The sequence below is a fragment of the Arachis duranensis genome, chromosome 2 (genome assembly GCF_000817695.3).
Source record: "Arachis duranensis cultivar V14167 chromosome 2, aradu.V14167.gnm2.J7QH, whole genome shotgun sequence".
Lineage (NCBI taxonomy): Eukaryota > Viridiplantae > Streptophyta > Magnoliopsida > Fabales > Fabaceae > Arachis > Arachis duranensis.
Window position 1 is genome coordinate 24401784 of NC_029773.3, and position 26137 is coordinate 24427920.

The 26137-nt window shown below is 38.0% G+C and overlaps 3 protein-coding genes across 4 annotated transcripts; 1 reads left to right on the forward strand and 2 right to left on the reverse strand.

Moving 5' to 3' along the window:
* Positions 1-14377: 14377 nt before the first annotated feature.
* On the reverse strand, positions 14378-16973 carry LOC107474066 (uncharacterized). Its single transcript, XM_016093650.3, has 3 exons — positions 16358-16973; positions 15276-16274; positions 14378-15198 (listed from the first exon to the last, which is right to left on the reverse strand). The coding sequence occupies exons 1-3, from the start codon at positions 16971-16973 to the stop codon at positions 14378-14380; spliced, it is 2436 nt and encodes an 811-aa protein (XP_015949136.1).
* A 1124-nt stretch (positions 16974-18097) lies between these two features.
* On the forward strand, positions 18098-18664 carry LOC107474063 (histone H4). The gene has a single exon (XM_016093647.3). The coding sequence runs from the start codon at positions 18188-18190 to the stop codon at positions 18497-18499; it is 312 nt and encodes a 103-aa protein (XP_015949133.1). The 5' UTR covers positions 18098-18187; the 3' UTR covers positions 18500-18664.
* Positions 18665-19012: 348 nt separating this feature from the next.
* Positions 19013-24397, reverse strand: LOC107474062 (5-oxoprolinase 1). 2 transcript variants are annotated; one of them, XM_021135233.2, is made up of 2 exons: positions 20163-24162; positions 19013-19151 (listed from the first exon to the last, which is right to left on the reverse strand). In XM_021135233.2, exon 1 carries the CDS (start codon positions 23917-23919, stop codon positions 20191-20193), a length of 3729 nt encoding a protein of 1242 aa, XP_020990892.1. In that variant the 5' UTR covers positions 23920-24162; the 3' UTR covers positions 19013-19151; positions 20163-20190. The 2 variants fall into 2 exon arrangements, with proteins under 2 accessions (XP_020990892.1, XP_020990893.1); XM_021135234.2 differs by lacking the exon at positions 19013-19151 and adding an exon at positions 24240-24397 and having other exon boundaries at positions 20115-23907.
* Positions 24398-26137: the final 1740 nt, after the last annotated feature.

Below are 26137 nucleotides of genomic sequence, written 5' to 3' on the forward strand. Positions count from 1 at the left end.
GTAATAATAACATCGGTAACAACAATACCAACAATTATAATGATAATAACCGTAATAATAATAACACTAACAAAAAATAGCTTAATATATTAATAAAAAATTAAAAAAATAAAAATTTATATATTTAGATCTTTTCAAATATTCAATAACATACACTACAACTAATATAAAATTACAAACTATTTCAACTAAACTAAAAAAATAAAATAAAATTGAATGTAGTTAAAGTTGATGAACACGGTTCTTCAACCTCTTACTCACGAAACTTCATTCTCTTTTTTGTTTAACTTCAAAACGCAATTTCAGCAACAATACAAAGGCCAAATTAAGAAAAAAAAAACATTCATCCAAAAATACGTATCACACATACATTTGCTTATGAAGTAGTGCACCTGTAAAATGTAGGTTACATCTTATCTTTTGCATCTGCTAAAAAATCACCCATATGCCAAACACAATTTGTATTTTTGTAGTTACTTTTATTTTTTTAAAAATGCCAAGTATAGGTTGTGTTTTTCAAAAAAAATTTCTCACGGTCAAACTTATTTGTGTTTTGCAGGTTTGCATTGCAGTTCCATTTCTACGAATTTTTTTAAATAAATAATTTAATTATTTTAATTATCAAAATAAATAATTTGAAGCGTATTTACCAATTTATATTACATTTATTTATCTCGTTTATATTGTAAAATAATTTTTAATATATTCCGTTTACACTATAAACGAGATATATGAAAATTTTTAAATTTCATATATCTCGTTTATAGTTTAAACAAGATACATTAAAAATATCTCATTTACAATGTAAATGAGACATATGTATTTATAAATAATTAAATATGTTTTTTAAAATAAAAAATATTAATAATTTAAATTGGACAAAACTCTTAAAAATGGAACATTTCAAATAATTGGGAAGATGAATGTAACACCCTACCACACAGAACCTTATGCTTAAGTCATAAGACAGAGATGGTGAAGTATTACGACCTCTAAAAGTAAGATTTATATACATAATATAGTTGAAAAAAGATTATAATTAGGAGCCTTTGAAGAAAAGTTAAAACAAAAGCGTTAAAACGAGAAGCGTAACACTCACGAAGCTATAACGCAAATGAAGCAAGATAAGAGTAAGATAAACATGGTTATAAACAAAAGAGTTCCAATATACAAATAACAAAGCTCATGATTTGGTTTGCGAAGATAAACCGGTCAGAGCACTTAAGTATATATACATATATATAAGAGAACCCAAAAGGTGCCAAAAATACAGTTACAGAACATGTTTCTCCAAAATAACCTCTAAGAAGAATAATACATCATATACATAAGTAGTGGAGATAATAAGTATTTACATATATACATATATATAGCCAAAAGTAAAGCCCTAAGAGCACAAAGATCTTTGCTATCAGAAGCTTTCAGTATGCCTCGGCGAGATGCCTCACGTCCTGCATCTGAAAACCACAAAATATGTATGGAGAGAGAACCATAGGTTCTCAGTATGGTAATAGTGCCTACATCTCAAACATATAATGTCTCAGAAAAACCAAAGGCAATCCTAGAACTCCGACACTCATATTCAAGTCTTAAAGTTTGTAAATTAAAACCATAAACAAGGTAGATTATCTGAGGATTCTTGATTCTATCTCAGTTCTAACTTAATCCCTAAAATCATCGCCTTTCCTCCAATCCTCCAAACATCAGTAGAACCACACAGACAAACAAAACAGACAAGTAGTATACAAGTACAGCAAGAAAATTATATAGCAAGTAAGCATAGTAATTTCACAAAGACAATCCCAAAGAATGCAAACTCAAACAAGACAAACAAATGCATATGATGCATGCCTTTCCTACTGGCCGTTGATATCAACTGCTGGTTACATAGCCAACCCGACATGTCCTAGTAGCTAACCATGGACCAAACACCAAACACCAAACACGGAGCAAGTGGGACAATGCTGCAACCCTTGCATCATACCTGCATACCCGGAGCAAGGGACAACTTCATCCTGCCTCTTATCTAGGCGGTGTTACAGTTTTCAACCCGAAGCAAGCAGTGACAGAACACAGCTCTTGCATCTTACCCGAAGCCTCGAACTATCCCACAGCAAGTGGATAACACCACTGCATCTTACCCGGCTTTTTAACTCTTATCCGGAGCAAGTAGATAACATCACTACATCTTACCCGTAGTCACATTCAGAAACACATTTCATTATCATAATAATTCATTCTCATTCATCTATTCATTCTTAATTCATACCCGGAGCAAGTGGATAACACCACTGCATCTTATCCGGTCAGGTATATCTCAAACATAATCATTATCAGCCACAAGTCATAATTTAACATAGCCCTCAGACCCATTACATAAATAGTACTTCATCCACCCTCATCATTCACTTTTACCTCTTTCTTCACCAACAAGATATCTTCCCCAACAGTCTTAACCATACTTCACTACCCAAACATCTATCTACCAGGCTTTTAATGAGAGTTATAAAGGCTTTAAAAGCTAGAGGAATGGTTTAGAAACACAAAAAATTCATATTTCAGAATAATAGGGGTTGTGCGTATGCACACCCTTGCTGTGCGTATACACACGACTAAAAATGGGTGGTTGCGTACACAACCCCCCTGCTCGCGTACGCGAGTGTTCTAACCGAATGGACTGCTCGTGTCGCGTGTGTTCCTTACATACGCATGCTTAGCAGAAATCTTAAAAAGCTGCTAAGTATAGAATTTTGGTTTTGCATACCAATCTTTGATCGCTTATAACTTTCTCATTTTAAAATATTTTTTCTCCGTTCTTCAAATAGTGCAAACCTCTCGAACCAAATTTTCTTTTAAGATAAGTTTGATAAAATTTAGAGGTCTAGAGGCCATGTTATGCTCCACCAAAGTTGGCCAAAAATTAAGATTTTTCTCAAAACTTCAAAAACTCAACTTTCAAAGCAATAAATGTCAAACATTTTAAAATCAAAACCAAAGCTTACCAACATAGCAATCAACCCTTTCAATTCATACTTCAATCTTCGCATAACTTCCTCATACACACCAACTTACCATTATATTACCATTTCAATCAATAATCCAAATTCTTAAACAACTTTATGCCAACATCATAAACAACATCAATATTTCCATTGCAAATATTCATATACAATATCACATATGATAACATCAAAGTCTCAACCACAATTTTAACATTTCCAACCCTCATACATGTCCACCAAATCCAATCATCAACAATATAAATAGTTCAATCCTGTCCTACGGTCAGCTAATCTAAGTTTTCACGTCACATTATATTTTAGTTATGAGAAACTGAAATCATACCTTAGCCGATTCCTCTCTAAACTCGGAACGCCTCAAGTATCCACCATTAACAAATATTCACACCCCTTAATTTCAAGCTCAAGATCCTAATTTTGCCAATTTTCTTCCAATATTATCAAATTGTTTCCAAGTACACAATTCAATCTAAATTTTCATACAACAACACTAGAATTACCTTAGGTTTCACAAATTCAGTAATTTGACAAGGGTTAGGGTTGTCTCACCTTACCAACGTAAAATTGGAACAAGACCCGGCAAGTCCACGAAGCTAATTCAGTCCTAAACACCAAAATTACATAATTTCTCAACACTAAACCCAATTAATTTTCGAAATTAAGGGCTGAGCTACATGGAGTGACAATGATCCCTACCTAGAAAATTGTTGGATAGGTCTTGTAGAGCTCGTCGCAGTGAACGCGTGACTGCAAACAGTGCGGCGATCAGAGTTCTGGATAAAAAATATTTTGAGATTAAAATCAAGCCAAACATTTGCATATTCTTCCTCTCCTCCTCCTCCTCCTCCTCCTCAAGTTTTCCACGCGTGTGTGTGAAATGGGAGAGAGAGAGAGCGCAAAAGCTCTTTTGTTTAATTAATTGGATTAGGCCTTGGGCCCAATACGGGTTCAGTTCGGTCCGTTTGACCCAATTTTGAGCAAAATTCTTTAAAATTAGTGTCAAAATTCTTATTTTAATTAGCTCTATCTCATTAAATTATAAAATTTTATAATTTTTTATTAATAACTAATTTATTATCTAATTATCTACTAATTTGCAGGTTTTACAATGAAGAATTTTAAATAATAGGGAAGATAAACAATCCATTTTAAATAATAGGAAAGACGGATTGTTCATTTAAAATAAGTGCGTTAACATGTTTACTTTTTCTAATCGTTGAAATAAGTGAAAGCAGATAAGTGTACCGTTAAACTATCCACTATTAACACGATTATCTTTTTTTCTAGCTACCCATTATTAATACGATTACTTCTTCCATTCACTTACTTCCATGTTGACGTTTTTTTTTGTAGAATTTATATAAATTTAAAATTTCGTTTGTTGTATGGGAGTACATAAAAATTTGAAATATAATTTAGATAACCTTATCCCAAAAAGAACTCGATGGAGATGGATTGATCGGTTAGATTATTCCCAGTAATGAATAAGAGTCAATCCCTATTCGATCGAAAGAACCTGGCTGGCTCTATCACGTTTGTTTGTAGAGACTGGAACTGAAAATTTTAAAGACAGGACTGAAACTTTAATAATATTTTGTACCTAAAATACCCCCAATCAAAACTTAAAAATCCAACTCTACCCATTTGGCTTCTCCTTTCTTTGCACACTCAACTAACTCTCTTCTTCCACCGCTCGTCTCTGCGTTGCCGCCACCGCTCGTTCTACAACGTCGCCGCCGATCATCCCTGTGCATTAGCCACACCCATCCCTGCGCATTTGCCGCATGCTCGTCACTGCTTGTGGACCAATGACCAATGACCAATGACCAATGTGGTGGCTTCAAAAAATTTTCAAGAGAATAGCAGAGGTAAAGGATAATGAAATGACCAATCTGTTTTAGGGAGTGTTGCAGATGAAAGTTGGATTATATTGGTCCTTGTTGTGATAATGTTTTTTATCATGTATGGAATTGTGGAAGCAAGCGCAAGTATGAAACTAAAATCAAACAAAAGCTATTAATGGATTTGATGCGAGAATTAGGTAGCAATCTAGGCACAATACGAACTCTTGGAATTGATCTTCTCTATAATGAGTTAGTCAAAGGAAGTGGGGATTCGAGAGTTCAGGTTTTATGATTTGGGGATTTTGTGATGCTTTAATTTTAAAATAGAGGTAATTTGGTCATTAGCCTCATTTTAGTCTCTATATTTATTTTAAATCAAACAGGATACTGAGACATAACTCAGTCCTGTAATCTTTTACACCAAACACAATATTGAGATTTATTTCTGTATTTGTCTCTTAGTCTCTATCTCTTAGTCTTAGTCTCTCCACCAAATGCTAACTTATATACCCGAATCACATTGTAACAAACTTTGTACAACTAGCTTAAGTAGAAAAGATTTCATATTCTATACTAATAGAGTCGTGACATCCATTAACTGAATCATCAAATAAATCATGCATATTTAAATTATATTTTAAATTTTTATGTACTCCGATGCAACAAATGAAATTTAAAATATATATAATTTAAATTTAAAAATTAATACTCAAAAGAGTATATAAAAAATTTAAAATTTTGTCAGTTAAAAATTATATCTCAGTTAAAAATTTGAAATATTATTTGAATTAATTTAGTATAAATCCTACTAAAAAACCAACCATGGATGGAAGTGAGTGAGTGGAAGAAGCAATAGTATTAATAATGGATAGTTAGAAAAAAGGTAACCGTGTTAATGGTGGGCAGTTTAGCTGTGCACTTATGTGCTTTTACTTATTTCAATTGTTAAGAGAAGTAAATGTGTTAATGTGCTTATTTTAAACGAACAGCCCATCTTCTTTATTATTTAAGATGAATTGTTTATCTTTCCTATTATTTAAAATCATCTATATATCTCGTTTACACTGTAAACAAGGTAATTTTACACTATAAACGAGATATATGAAATTTAAAATTTTTTATATATCTCGTTTACAGTGTAAACGAAATAAATCCGTCTATGTTATACTTGCGTTACATAGCCGGTTCCAAACCCAGATAAAGGAGGAGGGTTGTATTAGGTCTTCGACAACCAACATAAAAATATAGTCGAATCCCCATGACATGAATCAAAGACATTATTCCACTAAAACTAGGTCGTTGTTCGGAAGCAACGCGCTGTATAACTCGAGTACGGTGTCAAAGAAGCAAGAGCCGCTGCATCGGTACCCAGATGTAGTGTTAAATGAGCAAGGGTTCCTATATTTTCGTGAACAGATGAGGATAAATAAACTAGTTCACAAAGTAAAAGGTAAAGGTCAGAATGATAGAAGGTTGAGATTTGGGACATGGAACATAGGCACCTTAACAGAAAAATCCATGGAGGTGGTGAATACCATGACAAGGAGGAAGATTAACATTATGTACCAACAAGAAACAAAATGGGTTGGTGCGAAAGCTAGAGAGTTAGATACTTTCAGTTTCAAACTTTGGTATACAGGAAAGGTGAATAGGAATGGGGTTGGTATATTGTGGATAAGCAGTGGAAGAAGGATGAAGTGGATGTCAAGAGGGTGGGAGATCGGATTATCTCTATCAAACTTGTGGTGAAGGGGGGTGTTTTTCATGTAATTAGCGCTTATGCACCGCAAGTGAGTTCGGACGAACAACACAAGATAATGTTTTGGGAGGATCTAGAGAGTTTGGTCCAAGACAAACCTTTGGGAGATAAGATTTTCTTAGGAGGAGATTTAAATGGCCATGTTGGAAGAGAAGTGACTGGGTATGGAAGTATTTATGGAGGTCATGGTTTTGGGGTATTCAATGCCGATGGTAAAACTATTTTAGACTTTTTCTCAACCTTTGACCTTCTCATCGTAAATACATGTTTTAAAAAGAGAGACGAATATCCTATAACCTATAAGAGTGGCATTACAAGCTCTCAAATCGACTTTTTCTTGTTGAGGAGAGTCGAGTGCAAATTTTGCATTAATTGTAAAATTATCCTGGGAGAGAGTTTGACAACACAACATAGGATGCTCGTCATGAATTTTTGCGTTGAGTAAAAGTTGAGGAAAAGACATCATACGAAGAACCCTAGGATGAGGTGGTGGCGGATGAAAGGTGAGGAACAAAAAAGCTTCCTAAGACGGGTAGGAGAAGAGGCAAAGTGGGATGGGAATAGAAGCGTGGAAGAGATGTGGAGGAAGATGGTAGAAGTTATTAGAAGAACAGCAAAAGAAAGTTTTGGTGAATCTAAAGGAATTGGACCAAGAGGCAAGGAGTCCTGGTGGTGGAATGCGAGTGTACAAGAAAAGATAAAGATAAAAAGGGAGTGCTTTAAAAAATGGTCTTTATGTCACAATGTAGGTAATTAAAAAAAATATAAGGCGGCTAAGAAAAAGACAAAAGTGGCTGTAAGTGAAGCAAGAACAAGGGCATATGAGGGTCTCTACCAGTCTTTGGACACGAAATAAGGAGAAAAAGGTATATATAGAATCGCAAAGAGCTGTGAAAGAAGAACGAGAGATCTGGATCAGGTTAAGTGCATAAAGGATAAGGATGGAGAGGTGCTGGTTGATAAACTGCTATTTTACGGTTTATTTCATACTGAATTGAGTAGATTTTATCCATTATTCTCACACTTATTCATAGAATTCGCATATTTTACATTTTCCTTCCTAATTTTGTGCTATGATTGAAAACATGCTTCTTTGGCCTTAAATTTGCTAATTTTAATCCTCTCTTATTATCATTCGATGCAATGATATGTTTGTTAACTGTTTTAAGGGTTTATAGGATAGGAATGGCTTAGAGGATGGAAAGGAAGCATGCAAAAGTCGAAGGAACACAAGAAATTGAAGTTTTGAGAAGTTGGTATCAACGCGTACACGTGGACGACGCGTACGCGTGATTGGTGCAGGAGACAAGTGACGCGTACGCGTGGATGACGCGTACATGTGGATGACGCGTACGCGTGACCAGGAATTTGTAGAGCGTCATGTGCTGCAATTGCAGAAAATGTTGGGGGCAATTTCTGGGCTGCTTTTGACCCAATTTCAGGCCCAAAAATACTGATTAGAGGCTGCAAAGTGAGGCTGGATGGGGAATCAATTATTCACTTTTCATTATTCATATTAGTTAGGTTTAGATGTAGGTTTCTAGAGAGAGGCTCTCTCCTCTCTCTAGGTTTTAGGGCTTTTAGGTTTATTTCTTCTCAAATTCAGGTTCAATGTTCCTTTAATTTAGTTTTCTCTTACTTTTATTTGTTTAAGCACTTTAGTTCATCTTCTTCTCTTGTTAATTTTCTTTTTTTGCCATTTTTATATTTATGAGCTCTTGTTACGTTTGATTCCTTTTAATACAATTTATGTTTTCTATGTTTATTGTTGCTCTCTTTAATTGTTAGTCATTGATGCTTACAATTGGCTGTTTAGATTTAATATTCCTTGTTAGTTCTCTATGTTTTTATTTTGTGCCTTCCAAGTGTTTGATAAAATGCTTGGGTGGATTTCAATTTAGATTTTTATGTTCTTAATTTGGATTGATCAATTAGAGACTCTTGAATTATCAAAGTCTCTTGTTGAATGGTAATTGAAGATTGCCGGTTAGCTTGAATTTTACTAAATCTAGTTTCTTACTATGAGTTGACTAGAACTTGTGAACTCAAGTTGATTGTATGCACTTAACTTTCCTCCATTGGTTAGAGATTAACTAAGTGAAGGCAATTCATATTTACCATCACAATTGACGATGATAATGAGGATAAGACTTCTAATTTTCAATCCTTGCTAAAATCTTTCTCAGTTATTAGTTTATTTTCTTATTATTTACATTCCTTGCTTATCAAACTGAAAACCCCAAAAGCTACAATCTCATAACCAATAATACATACACATCCCTGCAATTCCTTGAGAGATGACTCAAGTTTTGAATACTTCGGTTAATTTTATTGGGTTTGTACTTGGGACAAACAATTTAAATATTGATTGAGGTTTAATTGTCGGTTTAGAACTATACTTGCAACGCGATATTTTTTGTGAAAATCTTTACCGACGATTTTTCTCCCATCACTGGCTCAAGAGGAGAAGATTAATGAAAGATGGAAGAGCTACTTCTATGAGTTATTTAATGAAGGACATAAGACTCTTCCGAGTCTTGGTCGGTTATGCAAAAGGGAAGAAGATCAAAACTTGGACTACCATTGAAGATTTCGAGACTTCGAGGTAAAAGAGGCTCTAAAGCAGATGAAAAATGGCAGGGCAATAGGACCTGATAATATCCCAATTGAGATTCGGAAGGGTCTTAGAGGAAAAGGCATCAACTGGTTAACCAAGTTTTTTAATGAGATTTTAAAGTCAAAGAAGATGTCTAATGAGTGGAGAAAGATCACCTTAGTACCTATCTATAAGAATAAGGTAGATATACAAAGTTGCGAAAACTATAGAGGGATCAAGCTCATAAGCCATACCATGAAGTTATGAAAAAGGGTGATAAAATGGAGGTTGAGAAAAGACACACAAGTAACAGAGAACCAATTTGGATTTATGCTAGGAAGATCCTATTAAGAAGGATGATGGAGAGGTATCTTAGTAATAAAATGGATCTACATATGGTGTTTATTGATTTGGAAAAAGCGTACGATATGGTGCCAAGGGAGGTCTTATGGAAAGTTTTAGAAAAGAGGAGAGTAAGGATTACATATATTCGTGTAATTAAAGACATGTATGATGGGGCCACAACTAGTGTGAAGACTCAAGGTGGTGTGATAGAGGAATTTTCTATTGATATATGATTACACTAGGGATTATCCTTAAGTCCATATATTTTCTCATTAGCCTTAGAAGTACTCACAGAGCATATCCAAGAGCTTGTGTCATGGTGCATGCTTTTTACCGATGATATCGTCCTTATGGGAGAGTCAAGGGAAGACCTAAATAAGAAGTTAGACTTATAGAGAGAAGCTCTAGAAGTATATGGTCTGTGTATAAGCCATAGCAAGTCAGAATATATATGGAATGTAAGTTCGGTCTGAGAAGGGAAAACCCTAAGATAAAGGTGAAGATTGGAGAAAACATCCTACGAAAAGTTAAAAGTTTTAAGTATCTTGGATGTATCATATAGGATAATGGAGAGATTGAACAGGATGTAAATCATAGGATCCAAGTAGGTTGGTCAAAATGGTGGAGTACATCTGGTTTTATATGCGACAAAAAGTGCCTTTAAAACTTAAAGGTAAATTCTATCGTACAGCTATAAGACTGGCTATGCTTTATGGTACGGAGTGTTGGACGGTCAAAGGGGAGCACGAACATAAGTTGAGTGTGACAGAGATGAAGATGTTGAGATGGATGAGTGGTCATACGCAATTGGATAAAATAATGAACGAAGATATAAGGGAGAGAGTTGGAGTAGCACCCATTGTAGAAAAGATGGTAGAATCGCGTCTCAAGTGGTTTGGACATATGAAAAGAAGACCAACAGGACACTCAAAAGGATGGATGAGATGAAAGATGGACAAAGGGGTGAAAGGTAAAGGGAGATCTAAGAAGACCATTCATAAGGTGATCAAATGAGATCTACATGTAAATGGTCTCTCTATAGATGTATACATGACAGAATTCAATAGTGTCGTTTTATTTATATAGCTGACCCCACTTAGTGGAATAATATTGTAAATGAAATAAATAAATATAATATAAATTATTAAATACGCTATAAATTATTTATTTTAAAAAAAAATCTCCATTTCTACGTAACACCATAATACAATATTACAGAAATTAATTTATTTATGGAAGTGAAAAAGGTGATGTGCAGCAATATTGTATCATGGTGAGTAATCCACAGATGTGGAACTGATGAATTCAGTAACCTGCAAAACGCAGGTTACGTTTTAACTGAGATGATTTTAAAAAAGCTGCATGCTCTGCAAAACGCAGCTTGCGTTTGGCATGGGAGGAGAATCCAGTTTCGAAACGTGTCTGTCTGCTCTTTGTATGCCAACACCTCGAACATTCAAAACGTAAGATGCGTTTGGCAGGTGCACAGTAAAACGCAACCTGCGTTTGGCAGTCTCCTCAGTTGCATGTGTGACACGTGTGAAGGAGAGTGGTGGTGGAACCTGCCTATAAAAATCAAAACGCAGGGCATGAGAGTTTCATCTTCCCTTTCGTGTTACATGCTTCCCTTTCATGTTACATAGAGCTTTGAGAGTAAAAGGGTGGGGTTATGGGTGAAAGGGAGTGAGTTTATGAAGAGGAAGAATTAGTGAAGGTTTGGGATTTTATTTAGTAAAAAAAGAAAAATGGTTCGTAATTTTACTTTACCAGAAGAACACATTATTGAATATTTGAATCATCCTCAATTGGTGAGTAATTTTTTATTTAAGTTTATGATAAATAAATATTTTTATTTTTACGTTTTGTACTGATATATTTTAACTTATTATTATTATTATTATTATTATTATTATTATTATTATTATTATGTCTATAATATGAATAGTAGTTGTGTTTTATCACACCGATATTATTATTATTATCATGTCTATAATATGAATAATAATTGTGTTTTGGTGTAGCGGTAGTCATGAAATCGACTACGGCTATGTCTCTCGCATCCACATGTAGTGCACCGACGAGGACCACGCATATCACGCGAATCCTAGAAAATAAATAATTATCATTTTTTAATAATTTATGATTATTATTTAGAATTTAATAATTATCATTTTATTTGTTGCAGGCTATAAGGAATTTGTTGTCCAGAAAACTCGATCCGCCAGATACTTTTAACGAGGTAGCGGTAGAGGCACTAGCATTAACTGGGTTTCAACATGTTTCGCGAGTAGGCGAAATGAGAGGTCATGCTGCACTACTGAGTGCCTTGGTGGAACGCTGGAGGCCGGAGACTCACACGTTTCATCTTCCGGTCGGTGAAGTGACAGTGACGTTGGAAGATGTGAGCTATATTCTTGGTCTCCCGATTAATGGGGAGGCTGTTACCGGTAGATCAGATAGCAGTCACCAATTTTTGGTGGAGAACTGCATTGCCTGTTTTGGTCGGGAGCCCGGTCCATAAGATCACGTGTTAGGGAAGGTTAATCTCGCATGGGTCTGAAGGTGCAGAGACATTGAGCCTTGTGACACTCAGGAGTCTGTTGAGCGGTACGTCCGGACGCACATTTTCTGCGTGCTCGGAACAGTAGTGTTTCCGGATAAGTCGACCACTTCATTGAATTCGAAGTTTCTACCGCTACTTCGAGATTTCCACCGGATTTCAGAATACAGTTGGGGGGCAGCCAGTCTGGCGCACTTATACAGATCGTTGTGTCGTGCTTCACGATACAACTGTAAAGAGATGGACGGCCCACTGATACTGCTTTTTGTTTGGGCGTGGGAGCGTATGCCGCTCCTGGCACCTATACCCCGCGATCAGCTCGGCGACGTCGGTATTCCACTTGCGCGAAGGTATTGTTTTTTATTGTTATTGTTGTTGTTATTATTATTGTTATCATTATTATTAATTTGTTATTCTTATTAATATTATTTTTTTTATGGTAGGTGGAGCCATTGGCGCCGACATACACGATATATCCGGAGGCCTACTGCGCATTTTAGGCGAGGACTCGACGACATGGGAGTTGACGATGTAAGTTGTAACCATTAATGTCCAAGATATTTATTCAGTTAATTTCTCTAATAGGCCTCTTGGTAACTAATGTGCAGTTTATATGGCGGCCGTATATGGGAGTGTGGGTTCCGGATGTCCTCGCTGATCAGTTGGTTGTGTGCTCTACGCAGTCGCCGCTAGTGTCCTTCGAGTGCATAGAATGGCACCCGACAGACCGAGTTAGGCGACAGTTCGGGATGCAACAGTTTCCACCAGGCCCGGCGTTCGACCTTGGTCGTGATCATTGCACGCGGTTGACAGGAGCACAAAACCATGACTGGAGAGAGATTTACAGTCAATGGGTTAACAGGTGGAGATCTGACCGCTATAACACATTGCAGTTAGGCGAGGAGATTATTGACTTTCATCCTCTCCCAGTGTACTATGAGTGGTACACACAGTAGTATGGGATTCACCTGCGACTGTCAGATAGAGTTGCAGGTGAAGAGGCTGGCGCCGATGAACCACAGCAGCAACAGGAAGACGCAGCTGGTCCTCAACAGCAAGTCCCGCCTCATGAGCAACAGTTTCAGGTATTATCATTAATTACTAGTGTGATTTTTATTATGAATTTTTACCTTTTTAAATAATAAGTAAGTATTATTGTTTAGGTTTATCTTTTATCATTAATTACTATTAATTGTAATTAATTGTTAATTAGGTTCCGGCATATGAGCACCACTATCAGGTCCCGACATACGAGCACCAGTATCAGATGCCGGCATATGCCCAACAGTTTCAGGTACCGGCATATACGCATCAGCTTCAGGATCCGGCATATGTGCAGCAGTTTCAGGTACCGGCATATGCGCAGCAGTGGCCAGCAAATCAGCAGCAGGCACCATATATACCGGAACCACAGCCTCCTCAGGCACCTGAGCCCTACATACCACAGCTGGTAATTCCGGCCGAGGGTCACTTTAGTCCGTTGGGTGGATCTGACACCATCAGCTTCGATCAGATCCTGAGAGATACAGATTATCTATTTCCGACGCCACCGCAGGAAGGGCCTGCTACATCTCAGCAGTCTGCTGGTCGTCGAGCCACATCAGGTCATGCCAGTGACTTCGACTTTGATCAATCGACAGGATATGTAGATCCACCTGGTCCTTCTGTTCCACCACGCGACCAGTTGTTTGATTTGAATGAGTACCCGCAAGAGGAAGAGGGAGACTTGGGATACGACTTGCAGCACTGGTATGATGTTGGTGGAGCGAGTGCTCCGGGGATGAGTGGCTCCGGTTTGTATGACACTGGTGGTGCGAGCGTGACAGATTTCGGTGGTCCTGACGTTGGTAGTGGGCTGGATGCCGGTGTGTCTCAGGGTCATCCGTATAACCTACGGACACAGACTGCGCCTCCGGACAAATACACCTCATCCTTGTATTCGAAGAAGGCGCCGAGGAAGTAGTCTGTTGCAGTTGATCTTGTATTCAGTGTTGTATTCAGATTTGTATTTAGTGTCGTATCTTATATTTAGAAACTTCTGTTCAGTATTATTATTCTGGCATATTTAGCTTTGTTCTCGTATAACTCTGTTTGGCTCGAAATGTTTATTCTCTAAAAAATTAAATAACGAGGTTAAAAGTTTTATTTATTATAAATTGTTAACTAGGTTAAAGTAAATGACGAGGTTACAAAAAAAGGTAGCATATAATTGTGAAGTAGGTAATAACAAAGTTACATTGAAAAGCTAAACCACTAATGACCTCCAGCGGAGCTTGGACCTGCACGCTCAGGACATCGGCTGCGGCTATGTCCCTCGCGTCCACATATAGTGCACCGGTGAGGACCACGCATATCACGCGAGTCCATCTCATTCAAGTAGCGGGTTGACTTCGGTCTTCCTTTCGTCGCGCGCCTCAATGTCCAGTTGGCGATCACCTTCGCTCCTTCGTATCTATCCCACGTAGATGGGTCACCCATTGGAACAAACTCACCTCTGTACACCTTGCAAATTTCAGACATCTTGTACACATTGTGCACGTACACTTGCCAATCAAGATGCTGGTTGGCGCAACATGCAAGCACGTGGCGACATGGAAGTCGCTCGACCTGGAAATGGCCACAGTCGTAGTGTCGTTGCGCAAGGTTAACAGTGTAAATAGTACCATCTTGCATTTCCCGAACCTCAAACATCTCGTTGCGCCTGTCGAACCGGTTGACCACAATGTTTCCTGCTCGTCGGAAGCTTTCTTCAACTCTCTTCGTTGCGAATTCTGAATACGTGAATCCGTTGCGAAGACGCTCATGAGCTTCGGTACTCTTCCGAGTGAACAACTCATTCAACCGATAGAAAGTTAACCGGACAAGGGCAGTCACAGGAAGGTTGCGTGCACCCTTCAGGACAGAATTTATGCACTCTACCAAGTTTGTCGTCATGTGACCCCAACGATGACCACCATTGAATGCCAACACCCATTTCTCAACACCGATCTCATCGCACCATTGAGTATATGCCTCACCCCGCTCTTTAAGCCTTTGGTAGTTTTTGTTGTACTCCTGCTCCGTCTTAGAATAGCCTGTTGAACAAACCATTTAATCATAAGCAGATGCCACAATTTACTATGAATAGAACCAGAACAGCAAGTTGAAATACCTGTGTTCACCACGAGTTTATGCAAATATGGAGCCTTGAACCTCCTTAAGAAGTTGGACCCGATGTGCCTGATGCAGTACATGTGCCACGCCCTTGGTGGTGACCATGCACCGTTACTGCGAGCTATTGCAGCGTCGATGGAGGTATGACGGTCAGAAATAATACCGACACCATCAATGGTAACAACATATCTCCGCAAATTAGTTAGAAAAAACTCCCATGCGTCTGCTGTCTCGCCTTCGACAATTGCAAATGCAATAGGCACAATGTACTGATTCCCATCTTGTGCAACCGCTACCAGAAGTGCACCTTTATATTTTCCGTACAGGTGCGTGCCATCAACCTGCACCAGTGGCTTGCAGTGTTTGAATGCTACAATACACGGATAGAAGCTCCAAAACACGCGGTGAAGAACTCTTACACCTTGAACCTCCTCACTCTCACGGTAAACGGGTAGCGTTTTAATTTGAACACGAGACCTTGGCATCTTCACTGTCATTGCTTTCAACCATACTGGCAGAGTCTGGTAAGAAACTTCCCAATCACCAAAAACTTTTGCGACCGCTTTCTGCTTTGCCAACCAAGCCTTGCGGTAAGTCACAGTGTAGTTGAACCTGCCTTGAACTTCTGCAATAACAGACTTCACCTTTATCGAGGGGTCTGCTTCGACCAATGGCCTAATGGCATCTGCAATTGTGTCTGAGTCAAACTTGGCATGATCTTGTGAAATCGTGCCCATGGTGCACGTGTGCTTGCCATTGTATCTCCTGATCTCCCAACAAGCTTTTTTTCGAATCAAGCTAGCTCGGATAAGCCAGTCGCACCCTGCACCATACCCCTTGCATTTCGCATAGAATGTCTGCGGCTCAGACTCGTACACAGTGTAATCAACTCCTCTAGAGATGGTGTAGCTTTTGATTGCAGATATCACCGACTCTCTTGAACCAAATTCCATTCCGACACTAAACTCGCCATCTTCCGCCGCAACGTTGCCTTCACCTATGACATGCGCACCACCATCAGTCAAACAAGGTAAATAAATTAAGCACTAAAGGACACTTGAGTTATTAATCATAACATACCCGTATTCGCATACTCAGGAAATTCCGGGGCATGCATGGCTTCGAGATCTAGAGTCCGCATAAAAGACGGCACACCAAACGGGTGTTGGCTTATAATGGCATCCGCCTCATTCTGCACCGCCAGATTGCCTGCCAAGTCTCCGTCATCGTTTTCTTCATCGACTTCATAGTTAGCTTCGAATTCCTCTTCGCTGTCATTATTTTCTTCTTCCCAATCTATATCCCCGAGCTCATCAACATTGACCTCGTCGCTGACCGTACCCATCCCCGACTGCTGTTCAAACTCAACGTACAGCTCTATCACCGGCACGTGAAATCGGATTTGTCGATAAATATAGAACATCTGCTGCATGCTTGCATCGTCAGTGATGGACATTATTTGAAACTGTATCAGTCCACCAAATACTTGCATAGGATTCCTATACAAAATGTTGCTCACCATTTTCGAAATGTGACTTTGTATGTTCACACAAAGACCATTTTGCAACTCTATAAAACTCGTGCTGTATGGAATAGCAAATGAAGATGGACATTCACAAACAAAACTCACTCCCTCGTGTGTATTCGGTATAATCTCACCGTTATAATACACTCGTATATTTGCAATATCCTCCATATTCTCACTTTTTTTACCCTTCTAATAACCAAAAAATCTCACAAGCACCAGATACAAGAAAAGAGAATGGGAGTAGAAGTGAAGAAGAGAAGTGAGGTGCGAGTTGGAATTAGCTGTGTTTGCTATTTATATGTAAAGCTCTTTATTAAAATATTATTTCCCATACAAAACGTAGGCTACGTTTTGTACATTTCAAAAAAAAATTAGGCCCAAATAAAACGCAATCTGCGTTTTGTCTTCTTTTAAAAAAATTTGAACAGTCCATCTAACAAACGTAGCCTACGTTTTACTCTTTAAAAAGAAAATTAATAAAACTTTTCTAACAAACACAAGTTGCGTTTTTGCTTTTCTCATAAAACAAAAAAAATTCAAATACCAAACGCAAGTTACGTTTGGTTTAATGTGAAACAAAAAAAACAAAATGCTAGATTTAATGTGAAACAAAAAAAAAACAAAATGCTAGAGAATAAAACACGGAAGCTACGTTTTTCCCCTAACACCCATAGCAGTGAACATATTTGGTGTGGCTCCATTTCATGGTGTTATACCATGAGCTTCTCCATTTGCAAAAAAATGAGCCACAATATTACTGTAACACCATTTTTTTTGCTCTTAAATTAATTTCTGTAATAAATTCAAGGAATTAGATTAACTGATGTGGTTGTTACCCGGAAATGTATTTTCTCTATTTTTTTAACATTTAAGAGAATAAAATGTAATTTTTTATCTTTAATTTTATAAATAGAACTAAAATTAAATAAAAAAGAAAACAATAAAAAATAAAATTTTACACTAAATACCATCCAATTTTTTTTTACTTAAGAGATCCACTCTCCTTGCTACCCTAGCTGCAGGCTGCAGCCAGCTTAAAGTACGTCGCCACGTCACTGATCCCCAAAAAAACTATCCATAACATCATACGCGGAAAGTGTATCACCGTTGATAAAACAAATCAACGATCAGTAATTTCCGCAACCACAGGACAAGGATTACAATCTCGAAGCGTCCATTTTTCCCACATCCAACGGCCAAGAAACCTCCCTTTCTATTTCGAGACTCGAAAGTCGAAACACAAATCCTACTTGTGACTCACCTCCTCTGTATATATAACAAGTAACAACATCAACAATTCAAGAAACAGCGCCATCGAAACTCCAACAACGTTCAAATAAATTCTTTGTAAAAAAGAAAAATCTTTTATCTAGTGTTTGAAGATGTCAGGTCGTGGAAAGGGAGGGAAGGGATTGGGAAAGGGAGGAGCGAAGAGGCACAGAAAGGTGCTTCGTGATAACATTCAGGGAATCACGAAACCCGCCATTCGCCGTTTGGCTCGCAGGGGAGGCGTCAAGAGAATCAGTGGCCTCATCTATGAGGAGACGCGTGGCGTCCTCAAGATCTTCTTGGAGAACGTCATTCGCGATGCCGTTACCTACACCGAGCATGCTCGCCGCAAAACTGTTACTGCCATGGATGTTGTTTATGCCCTCAAGAGGCAGGGAAGGACTCTCTACGGTTTCGGTGGTTGATTCGTTCTAGGGTTTAGTATTTGCTCCTGTTTGTAAATGTTTTATGGATTATTGAGCTCGATGAGGTGTAGTTTGGATCTAGAGGAAATGGAACTGATTACTTCTCTTGTTTTGGAAGTTGATGTTATTATTCTATATGAAATATTAACGTGGAGAATTTAGCAATTCTGTTCTGTGTTGGTGCTTTAATTTTTATTTTTTTATATTTACTGTTAATTCGTTCGCATTATGTTAGTAGTTCCAATTTGAAGTTCAATGAGTAGGATTGGTTTATCTGGGTTACCTGGGTTTAGAAATTGGATAACGTTGGAGTTGATAATTCAATAATTTAGAGTTTTGTTGAATATTGAGTGATTTTGTCGAATGAATTTAATTTTGATCTTAAACTTGCTACATAGCTTTCAAGAACAAAAATAAATATTGGAAGGATTAAGAATTCCTACAATAATGCAAGTGTGATTGGATTGCTTTTGCAAATGCGGTTGACAACTAGGATGGGAACTACAATAATTCTTAATCTTCAGGAGCAAGCATCTGTTTTTGCCGCACTTCTTGAAAGGAAGAAAAGGACTCATTTATATTACAAGACATCGGACATTTGCTTTGCCCTTGGCCACACGAATCTGCATATGCAGACCCAAAGCTGATTTTCCTATAAAAACAATATACAACATAACCACCCAAAGACGATGAAATAACATGATAGACATACATAGTAAAGAATATTTGATAAATTAAGTACACTGCAGAAAGCTGTAACGATAGTACATAAAGTCACAACTTGATCAAAAGAATTCAATAAATGTGAAGTAGCCAAAGACATGAAAAATAACATAACAGGAAGCTTAAGAGTTAATATGCAGGAATTACATGATGAAAGGTATCAAATTAGCAGTTCGGCCATTCCGGTGTCCTTAATTGGGAAACGAAAGAATTTTCTTCAGATAAGAAACCTTGTTCTTTAGGAGGAGGAACTAAGATGTTAGTATCAAAATGACAAAATCGCACTCAAGCGACTGCCGCAATAAAGATCGATCCGTAAAGGGATCATGCTTCCCTGCACCCGGTGCTGTTGCTAAACAAGGAGGGAGCTCTGGTCTACCACAATAACAGATGAGATCAATCCCCTCAAAAGTCTAAACACTCTTCAAGGTGTTTGATAAAGAAACTACTCAAATATGGATTTGGCTTTAGACTCGCAGGGAGAACTGAATGTGCCACTGATGTAGCTTTTTGATATTGCAAATCTTTTCAGTAATGCTATTGCTGATAAAAGAGATGTAAAAGGGGACTTTTTTTTCTCCTTGTACTCTTTGATATTTTGTATGAGAAACTAGTTATTTAACCTGTATCTTAAGTTGTCAATATAAGTGGGAAACATTTTAAGCATTTCACTCATCAAGAAATAAACCTGAGATCAATGAAAAGATTATAGTCAATACTATTACTATGCTGATTTCTAAATATTATTAGTTTATTACCTCAAGGGTAAGTTTATTACCTAAAGACCCACTACTTTTTCTAAATAAAAGTTATATTGAAGATTAAAGAACTTGAAACAAAAAATTGTTCTACTAAAACAAAAGGGTTCTGCAAACTCATTGAAGACATAAAATAGAAACAGAATTATTTAAATTTTATTGATGTGCATCAAAGTGTGTACCATAACATGAAGTATGAAACTCATAATTCTACAATGGAGAACCCCAACCCCCGCCACCAGGAGTCAAAATTTGAAGAATTTCTCCTGGAAGCACCTCAACTGAATTCTTACCACCGAGGTAAATCTTTCTTTTATCTTTCTTTATCAGGTAGTTAGCACCACGGGCGCCATTTTTCCCACCCTTGAGCCCTCTTGGTGCATGAACACGTCTCTCAGAAAGAATGCTAACAATTACAGGGCGCCTGAACTCTATTTCTCTGAGAAGCCCATCACCACCTCTGTGAACTCCATCTCCCCCACTGTTTTCTCGAAGTCCGAACTTGTGAAGAATAACTGGATATCTTTGCTCAAATATTTCCGGATCAGTCATGCGTGTGTTCGTCATGTGGCACTGTACACCGCTGGTCCCATCCCATGAAGGACCAGCCCCACTCCCGCCACCAATTGTTTCGTAGTAACCAAATGTGTTGTCTCCAAATGTGAGATTATTCATACAACCCTGTGAACAAGCACAGGCCTGAAATGCAGTAAATATGACGTCGGTTATCCTCTGAGAGGTGAGGACATTACCTCCTACTACAGCAGCACTATCACTAGGAGACAGAAACGAGCCTTCCGGAATAAGAATCTTGACTGGAGCCAAACAGCCTTGATTCAGAGGAATATCGATATTCACCAGACAGCGGACACAGTATATGACAGCTGCAGCCGTTACAGCTTCGGGTGCGTTCCAGTTACCATAGACCTCAGCGCTCGTCCCACCAAAATCAAAAACTGCTTCTCCTTTGTTAGAATCAATGCTCAATTTCAAATGGATAACAGATCCATCGTCCATGTAGTCCTCTTCTTCAATAGTCGCTCCATTTTCATTTGATTCAGAGGAGATTCTACGACCAACTGACTTCAGCATCTCTCTTACTGCTGCTTCTGCATTCTTCTGTACATAGTTCATGTAAGCCTGAACTGTTTCCAGACCATACTGCTCAATGAGCTCTTGGACAAGAGAAATTCCTCTCTGATTTGCTGCTACTTGTGCATGAAGATCTGATAAGTTATCCTGAATCCTACGAGTTCCTGGTACCTTATTTCCCTGCTTATCAGTTCCTGGGCACTGGAGAAGATTTATAATTCCTTCTTCTTGGAAGACACCTTTTTCCACAAGCTTAAATGTCTTAATAGCAGAACCTTCCTCCAATATGGACTTTGAAAATGGAGGCATGCTTCCAGGAGTAATACCCCCAATTTCCGCATGATGCCCTCTGTTTGCCACAAAGAATACCAACTTTCCATTGAAGAATACAGGTGTGACGACAGTAATATCAGGAAGATGGCTACCTCCAGCTGAAGGATGATTAGTGACCAACACATCTCCTTCGTTCAAATTGTCACCCCAGTAATTGAGCTGCCACCGAACTGTAGTAGACATAGCTCCTAGATGGACTGGAACATGAGGGGCATTTGCAACCAGGCCCCCACTAGGATCAAACAGTGCACAAGAAAAATCTAGCCGTTCTTTGATATTTGTAGAAATAGAAGTTCTTTGTAAAGTCCTTCCCATCTGCTCAGCTATACCCATAAATCTGTGATTGAAGATGGAGAGCTGCACAACATCCGCAACTTTATCAGATATTTTAACACTGCTCAACGGGGAATCAATTTCTATCTTGATGTTTCCGTATTTGGTTATAGTGGCTCTACAGTTGGGTTCTACAATCACAGTGCTATTTCCATTCATGATAATCGCAGGCCCTAAGATCACATGCCCAGAACCCAGCTTCTCCAGCTTATAGAGGGGTGTTTCCTGCCAACCATTTCCAAAGTAAACCTTATATTTGCCTTCAACTATAGGACTTGTGGATGCAGATCCTATGGCCTGTGGCCTCAATATATTAGTGACTCCTACATAGTCACACAATTTTCCATCCTCAGTTGTATGTCTTTTGACCATGATTGCAGTGTCTGTACCCTCATATCTCAGATTTAAATATGTCTCTGTTGAAATGCTTTCCTCTTTAAATCCTTGCTTTTGCAACTTCTGCTTTACCTGTGCCACTAATACAGCTTCACGTTGTGAAGCCTCAAGTGTAGATTCGGCTCCATACACTGCAGAATAAGGCTCTTGTGCCTCTTCCACAACATTTGCCAATCCCATGCCATAAGCACTTAATATCCCACAAAATTTGTGAATGAGCACTTCCTTCATACCTAGTGACCTAGCTATGGCACATGCATGCTGAGGTCCAGCACCTCCAAAGCAAGCAAGCGCATGGTTCTTGGTCTCATGGCCCTTCATTTCAGTCAACTGCCTTATTGGTCGACACATTGTCTCATTAGCAACATCCACAAAACCAAGGGCAATCTCTTCCACTGCCATGTCTTTAGCCGTTGGATCCTGGTTCTTTCTGTGAGCATTTATTTGCTCGGCAAGTTTCTCAAACTCTTTTCTTGTAGAGTTGACATCAAGAGGCTGGTCTTCATTTGGCCCAAATATGGATGGGAAATAATCAGGAATAACATATCCTAGAATAAGGTTAGCATCTGTAATTGCCAACTCTCCACCTTTCCGGTAACATACAGGACCTGGGTGTGCTCCAACCGATTCTGGTCCAACTTTAAAAGCTCCAAATTGGAACTTCAACTTTGAACCACCACCAGCAGCCACTGTGTTTATGTCAAGCTGAGGTGCTTGTATTATGGCACCAGCAATCTGGGTTTCCAGAACTTGCTCATAGCTCCCTGCATATCGACTAACATCTGTAGATGTACCTCCCATATCAAAGCCAATTAATGGCTTATCCGTTTCAAGATCGAAAAGGGTTTGTGAGTAACCAACAACTCCACCAGCAGGGCCAGACAAAATTGCTTTGTGCCCCGAGAAGCTACTCTCAGGTGCAAGTCCTCCATCCGACTGCATAAATAAAACATTCAACTTCCCCAGTCCCTCATCAAATATTGAGATGAAGCCTGACAGGTACTCTTTAATAACAGGTGTTAGATAAGCATCAACACTGGCTGTTAAACCACGAGGAACAGCACGGACCATGGGAGTCAAAGCAGATGAAATAGAGACATGTCTGAACCCCAGACTCAAAGCTAGCTTCTCAACCCGTTGTTCATGTTGTGGATAAGTGTATGAGTGCATCAAAACAACAGCCAAGCAACTAATTCCTTTGGCCAACAACTTTTTAAGTACAGGCTTTAATGCTTCTTCATTAAGAGGCTTTACAATCCTAAGAAGCTCCCCAGAAATTCCTTCAACAACCGATAAAGTATCGCCCTGTTTTTCTTCCTCTTCCTCCTTGCCCTGAACAAGCTGAACCCTCTCCTCCACCTCTACAACCTCTTCATAGAGATTCGACGGCTTCGATACAGTAAGGTCAAATATGCTGGGGCGAGCCTGGTTACCAATCTGGAGTAAATCTCGAAATCCTTGCGTGACACACACAGCAATTCGCTCTCCCTTTCGCTCTAGCAGAGCATTTGTCGCCACTGTTGTACCCATCCTTATCCACTCAATCTTCTCAGTTGGTATCTTTGAGCTGCGTGGAATTTTCTCTCCAGTGAACTCTTCCAAGATCCTCCGAATCCCTTCCACGGGGGCATCATCATAGTTTGAAGGGTCAACAGAGAGAAGCTTCATAACCCGACCATCGAGCCGGCCGGGGATCTCTGCATAAACATCAGTGAAAGTGCCCCCTCTGTCTATACAAAACCTTAATTTCCCTTCAGAAGCACTACCCATCCTCTGTAAATTCATACCGATTGCAAAGTCGCAATTCAGTGATCAAATGAAGTAAACTACGAAACAATAATAAGGAAAATGCATTTCACTGAACAGGCAAAGGATAATCATATCATATTCCATTTATTAAAGTCAAGTAGAAAATTACTACTACACTAATGGATTCAGTATTCAACTATTGAAAAAGATAGAAAGAAAAGAACTAGCTAGCTGCACCGCATAAAGAAAAGAATCCAGTCTTAAATATAATTTTCTATTTCTCAATCTCAATGAAAAATAAAAACCCCGCATATGGTTGATAATCACAAATTGGATAAGATAGAAAGAACAGAAACCTGAAAACTGAAATGGGAAGGGGAGTGATGAGAGTGGTACTGAAATCGGAGTGAGGTACTGTCTCAGAGTACTTAAATAAAGGCAGATACTCAGATTCAAGAAGGATGCGTTGCGCGTGGTTGGTGAGGAATTCCCTTTCTAAAGTTGCGAACTTGCGAGTAGGTAGGGGGTGGCAAGTATAATTTCTAAAAGTATAAACAAATTATAATTTTTATATTCACAAACACTAAAGTCTTTGTAATTATAAATATCTAATAAATATAATTATAAACTAAGTTTTCATCAATAACATAATTATAAATATTGTTTCCAAAGCAAAATAAACATAATCCAAAACATAATTATAAATATTGTTTCTAAAACAAAATAAACATAATCCAAAATACTCAATTTTCATCTTCATTCTCTTATAAGTTGGGTTGGAAGAAGTTGGGTTTTGGTAAAAAATATTGTAAAAATACCCCCTTGTTAAAAAAACTAAGCCCGGCGGGAAAGCCCGCCCTGCCCCGCCAAAGCCCGCGGTTTAAGCGGTGCGAATTAAGCGGGCTTTTGCTATTTGGCGGTCCCAATTTTTTAGCCCAGCCCGCCTTTTTTGGCGGGTTACGCTGGCCGGCCCGGTGGGTTCAGGCCCGTTTGCCACCCCTACGAGTAGGGGGTGTGCATGGGTCGGGTAAAATCGGGTTTGAAGTGATCCAGACGAAATATATATCGGGCATATTTATTAGGTCTGAACCCGGCTCTAGACCTGATGAAACCTATACACTTTTGGGCCACGATTATATCGGGTAAAAATTGGGTGAAAATCGGGCCATTAACATTACATTATCTTGATACCTTCTTATAAGTTAGCATGCGAAAATATCCAAATTTTCAATACTCCAACTATTATTTGACATGATAAAATTCACTTAAAAAAATATAATAAGAACCAACTCTTTTCTAAAATTAAAGCATAATCATAATCAATACTAATATTGTATAATAACACCAAATATTCAAATCAATACAAATAACACATTATGCATTAATCTAAAATCTTATGCATTTTAAACATAAAACATTAACTTATAGTCTTATAATAACTAATAACACAAAATATTAAAGTTTACAATACTTAAATTCCATATAAGAATAGTAATTATCCATCACTAATAACACAAAATATTAATTGTGTATGATAACCGGGCCATCGGACCGACTTCGGGTGACTCGAGCCATGGCCCAGACCCGACTCGAAATAATGACCGGATCTATTTTGAGACCCTTATCCGACCCTAAATCCGATGAAATCACACCAAATTAGTCTCTAAAGTGCTCGAAACCGAGTCGAATCTTCGGATCAGGCCGTGTCATGCACACCCTACTTGCGATATATGTTTTTGAGTAGTATTAGTACAATTAGTTGAACAATTTTACGATATAATTGTACGTTCTTAATTAAACAAAAAATATATTAAGTAAAGGATTTGGATTTGTCAAAAAAAAAAAAAATCCAAATATATTAATTTATAATTTTGAAGGGGAAACATAAGTCTTTGAAGATTGCTGTAGACTTAGCGGGCTTTGTCAAATTGGAGTAGATGGCTAACTAAAAATGACATTATCTATTTATAAATTTATTATTTTAGTTTTTTTGAAATTTATTTAGAAAAGTGCTACGGGACTAATAACTTTTGTGATTTATAATTATTAATGATGTTTTTAATAGTGTGAAATTTAATCTAACGGTGTAGAATTACTCACTTTTCTTTTATTAATTACATATTGGTCAAAACTTAATAAAATTGTTGACTCCTAAACTTTTATATTTATTTAATATTATTTTTAACAAATTTATAAGTATATCACGGAATTAATTTTTTTGGAGATTTAACTGATTTTTTTTCTAAATTCTATA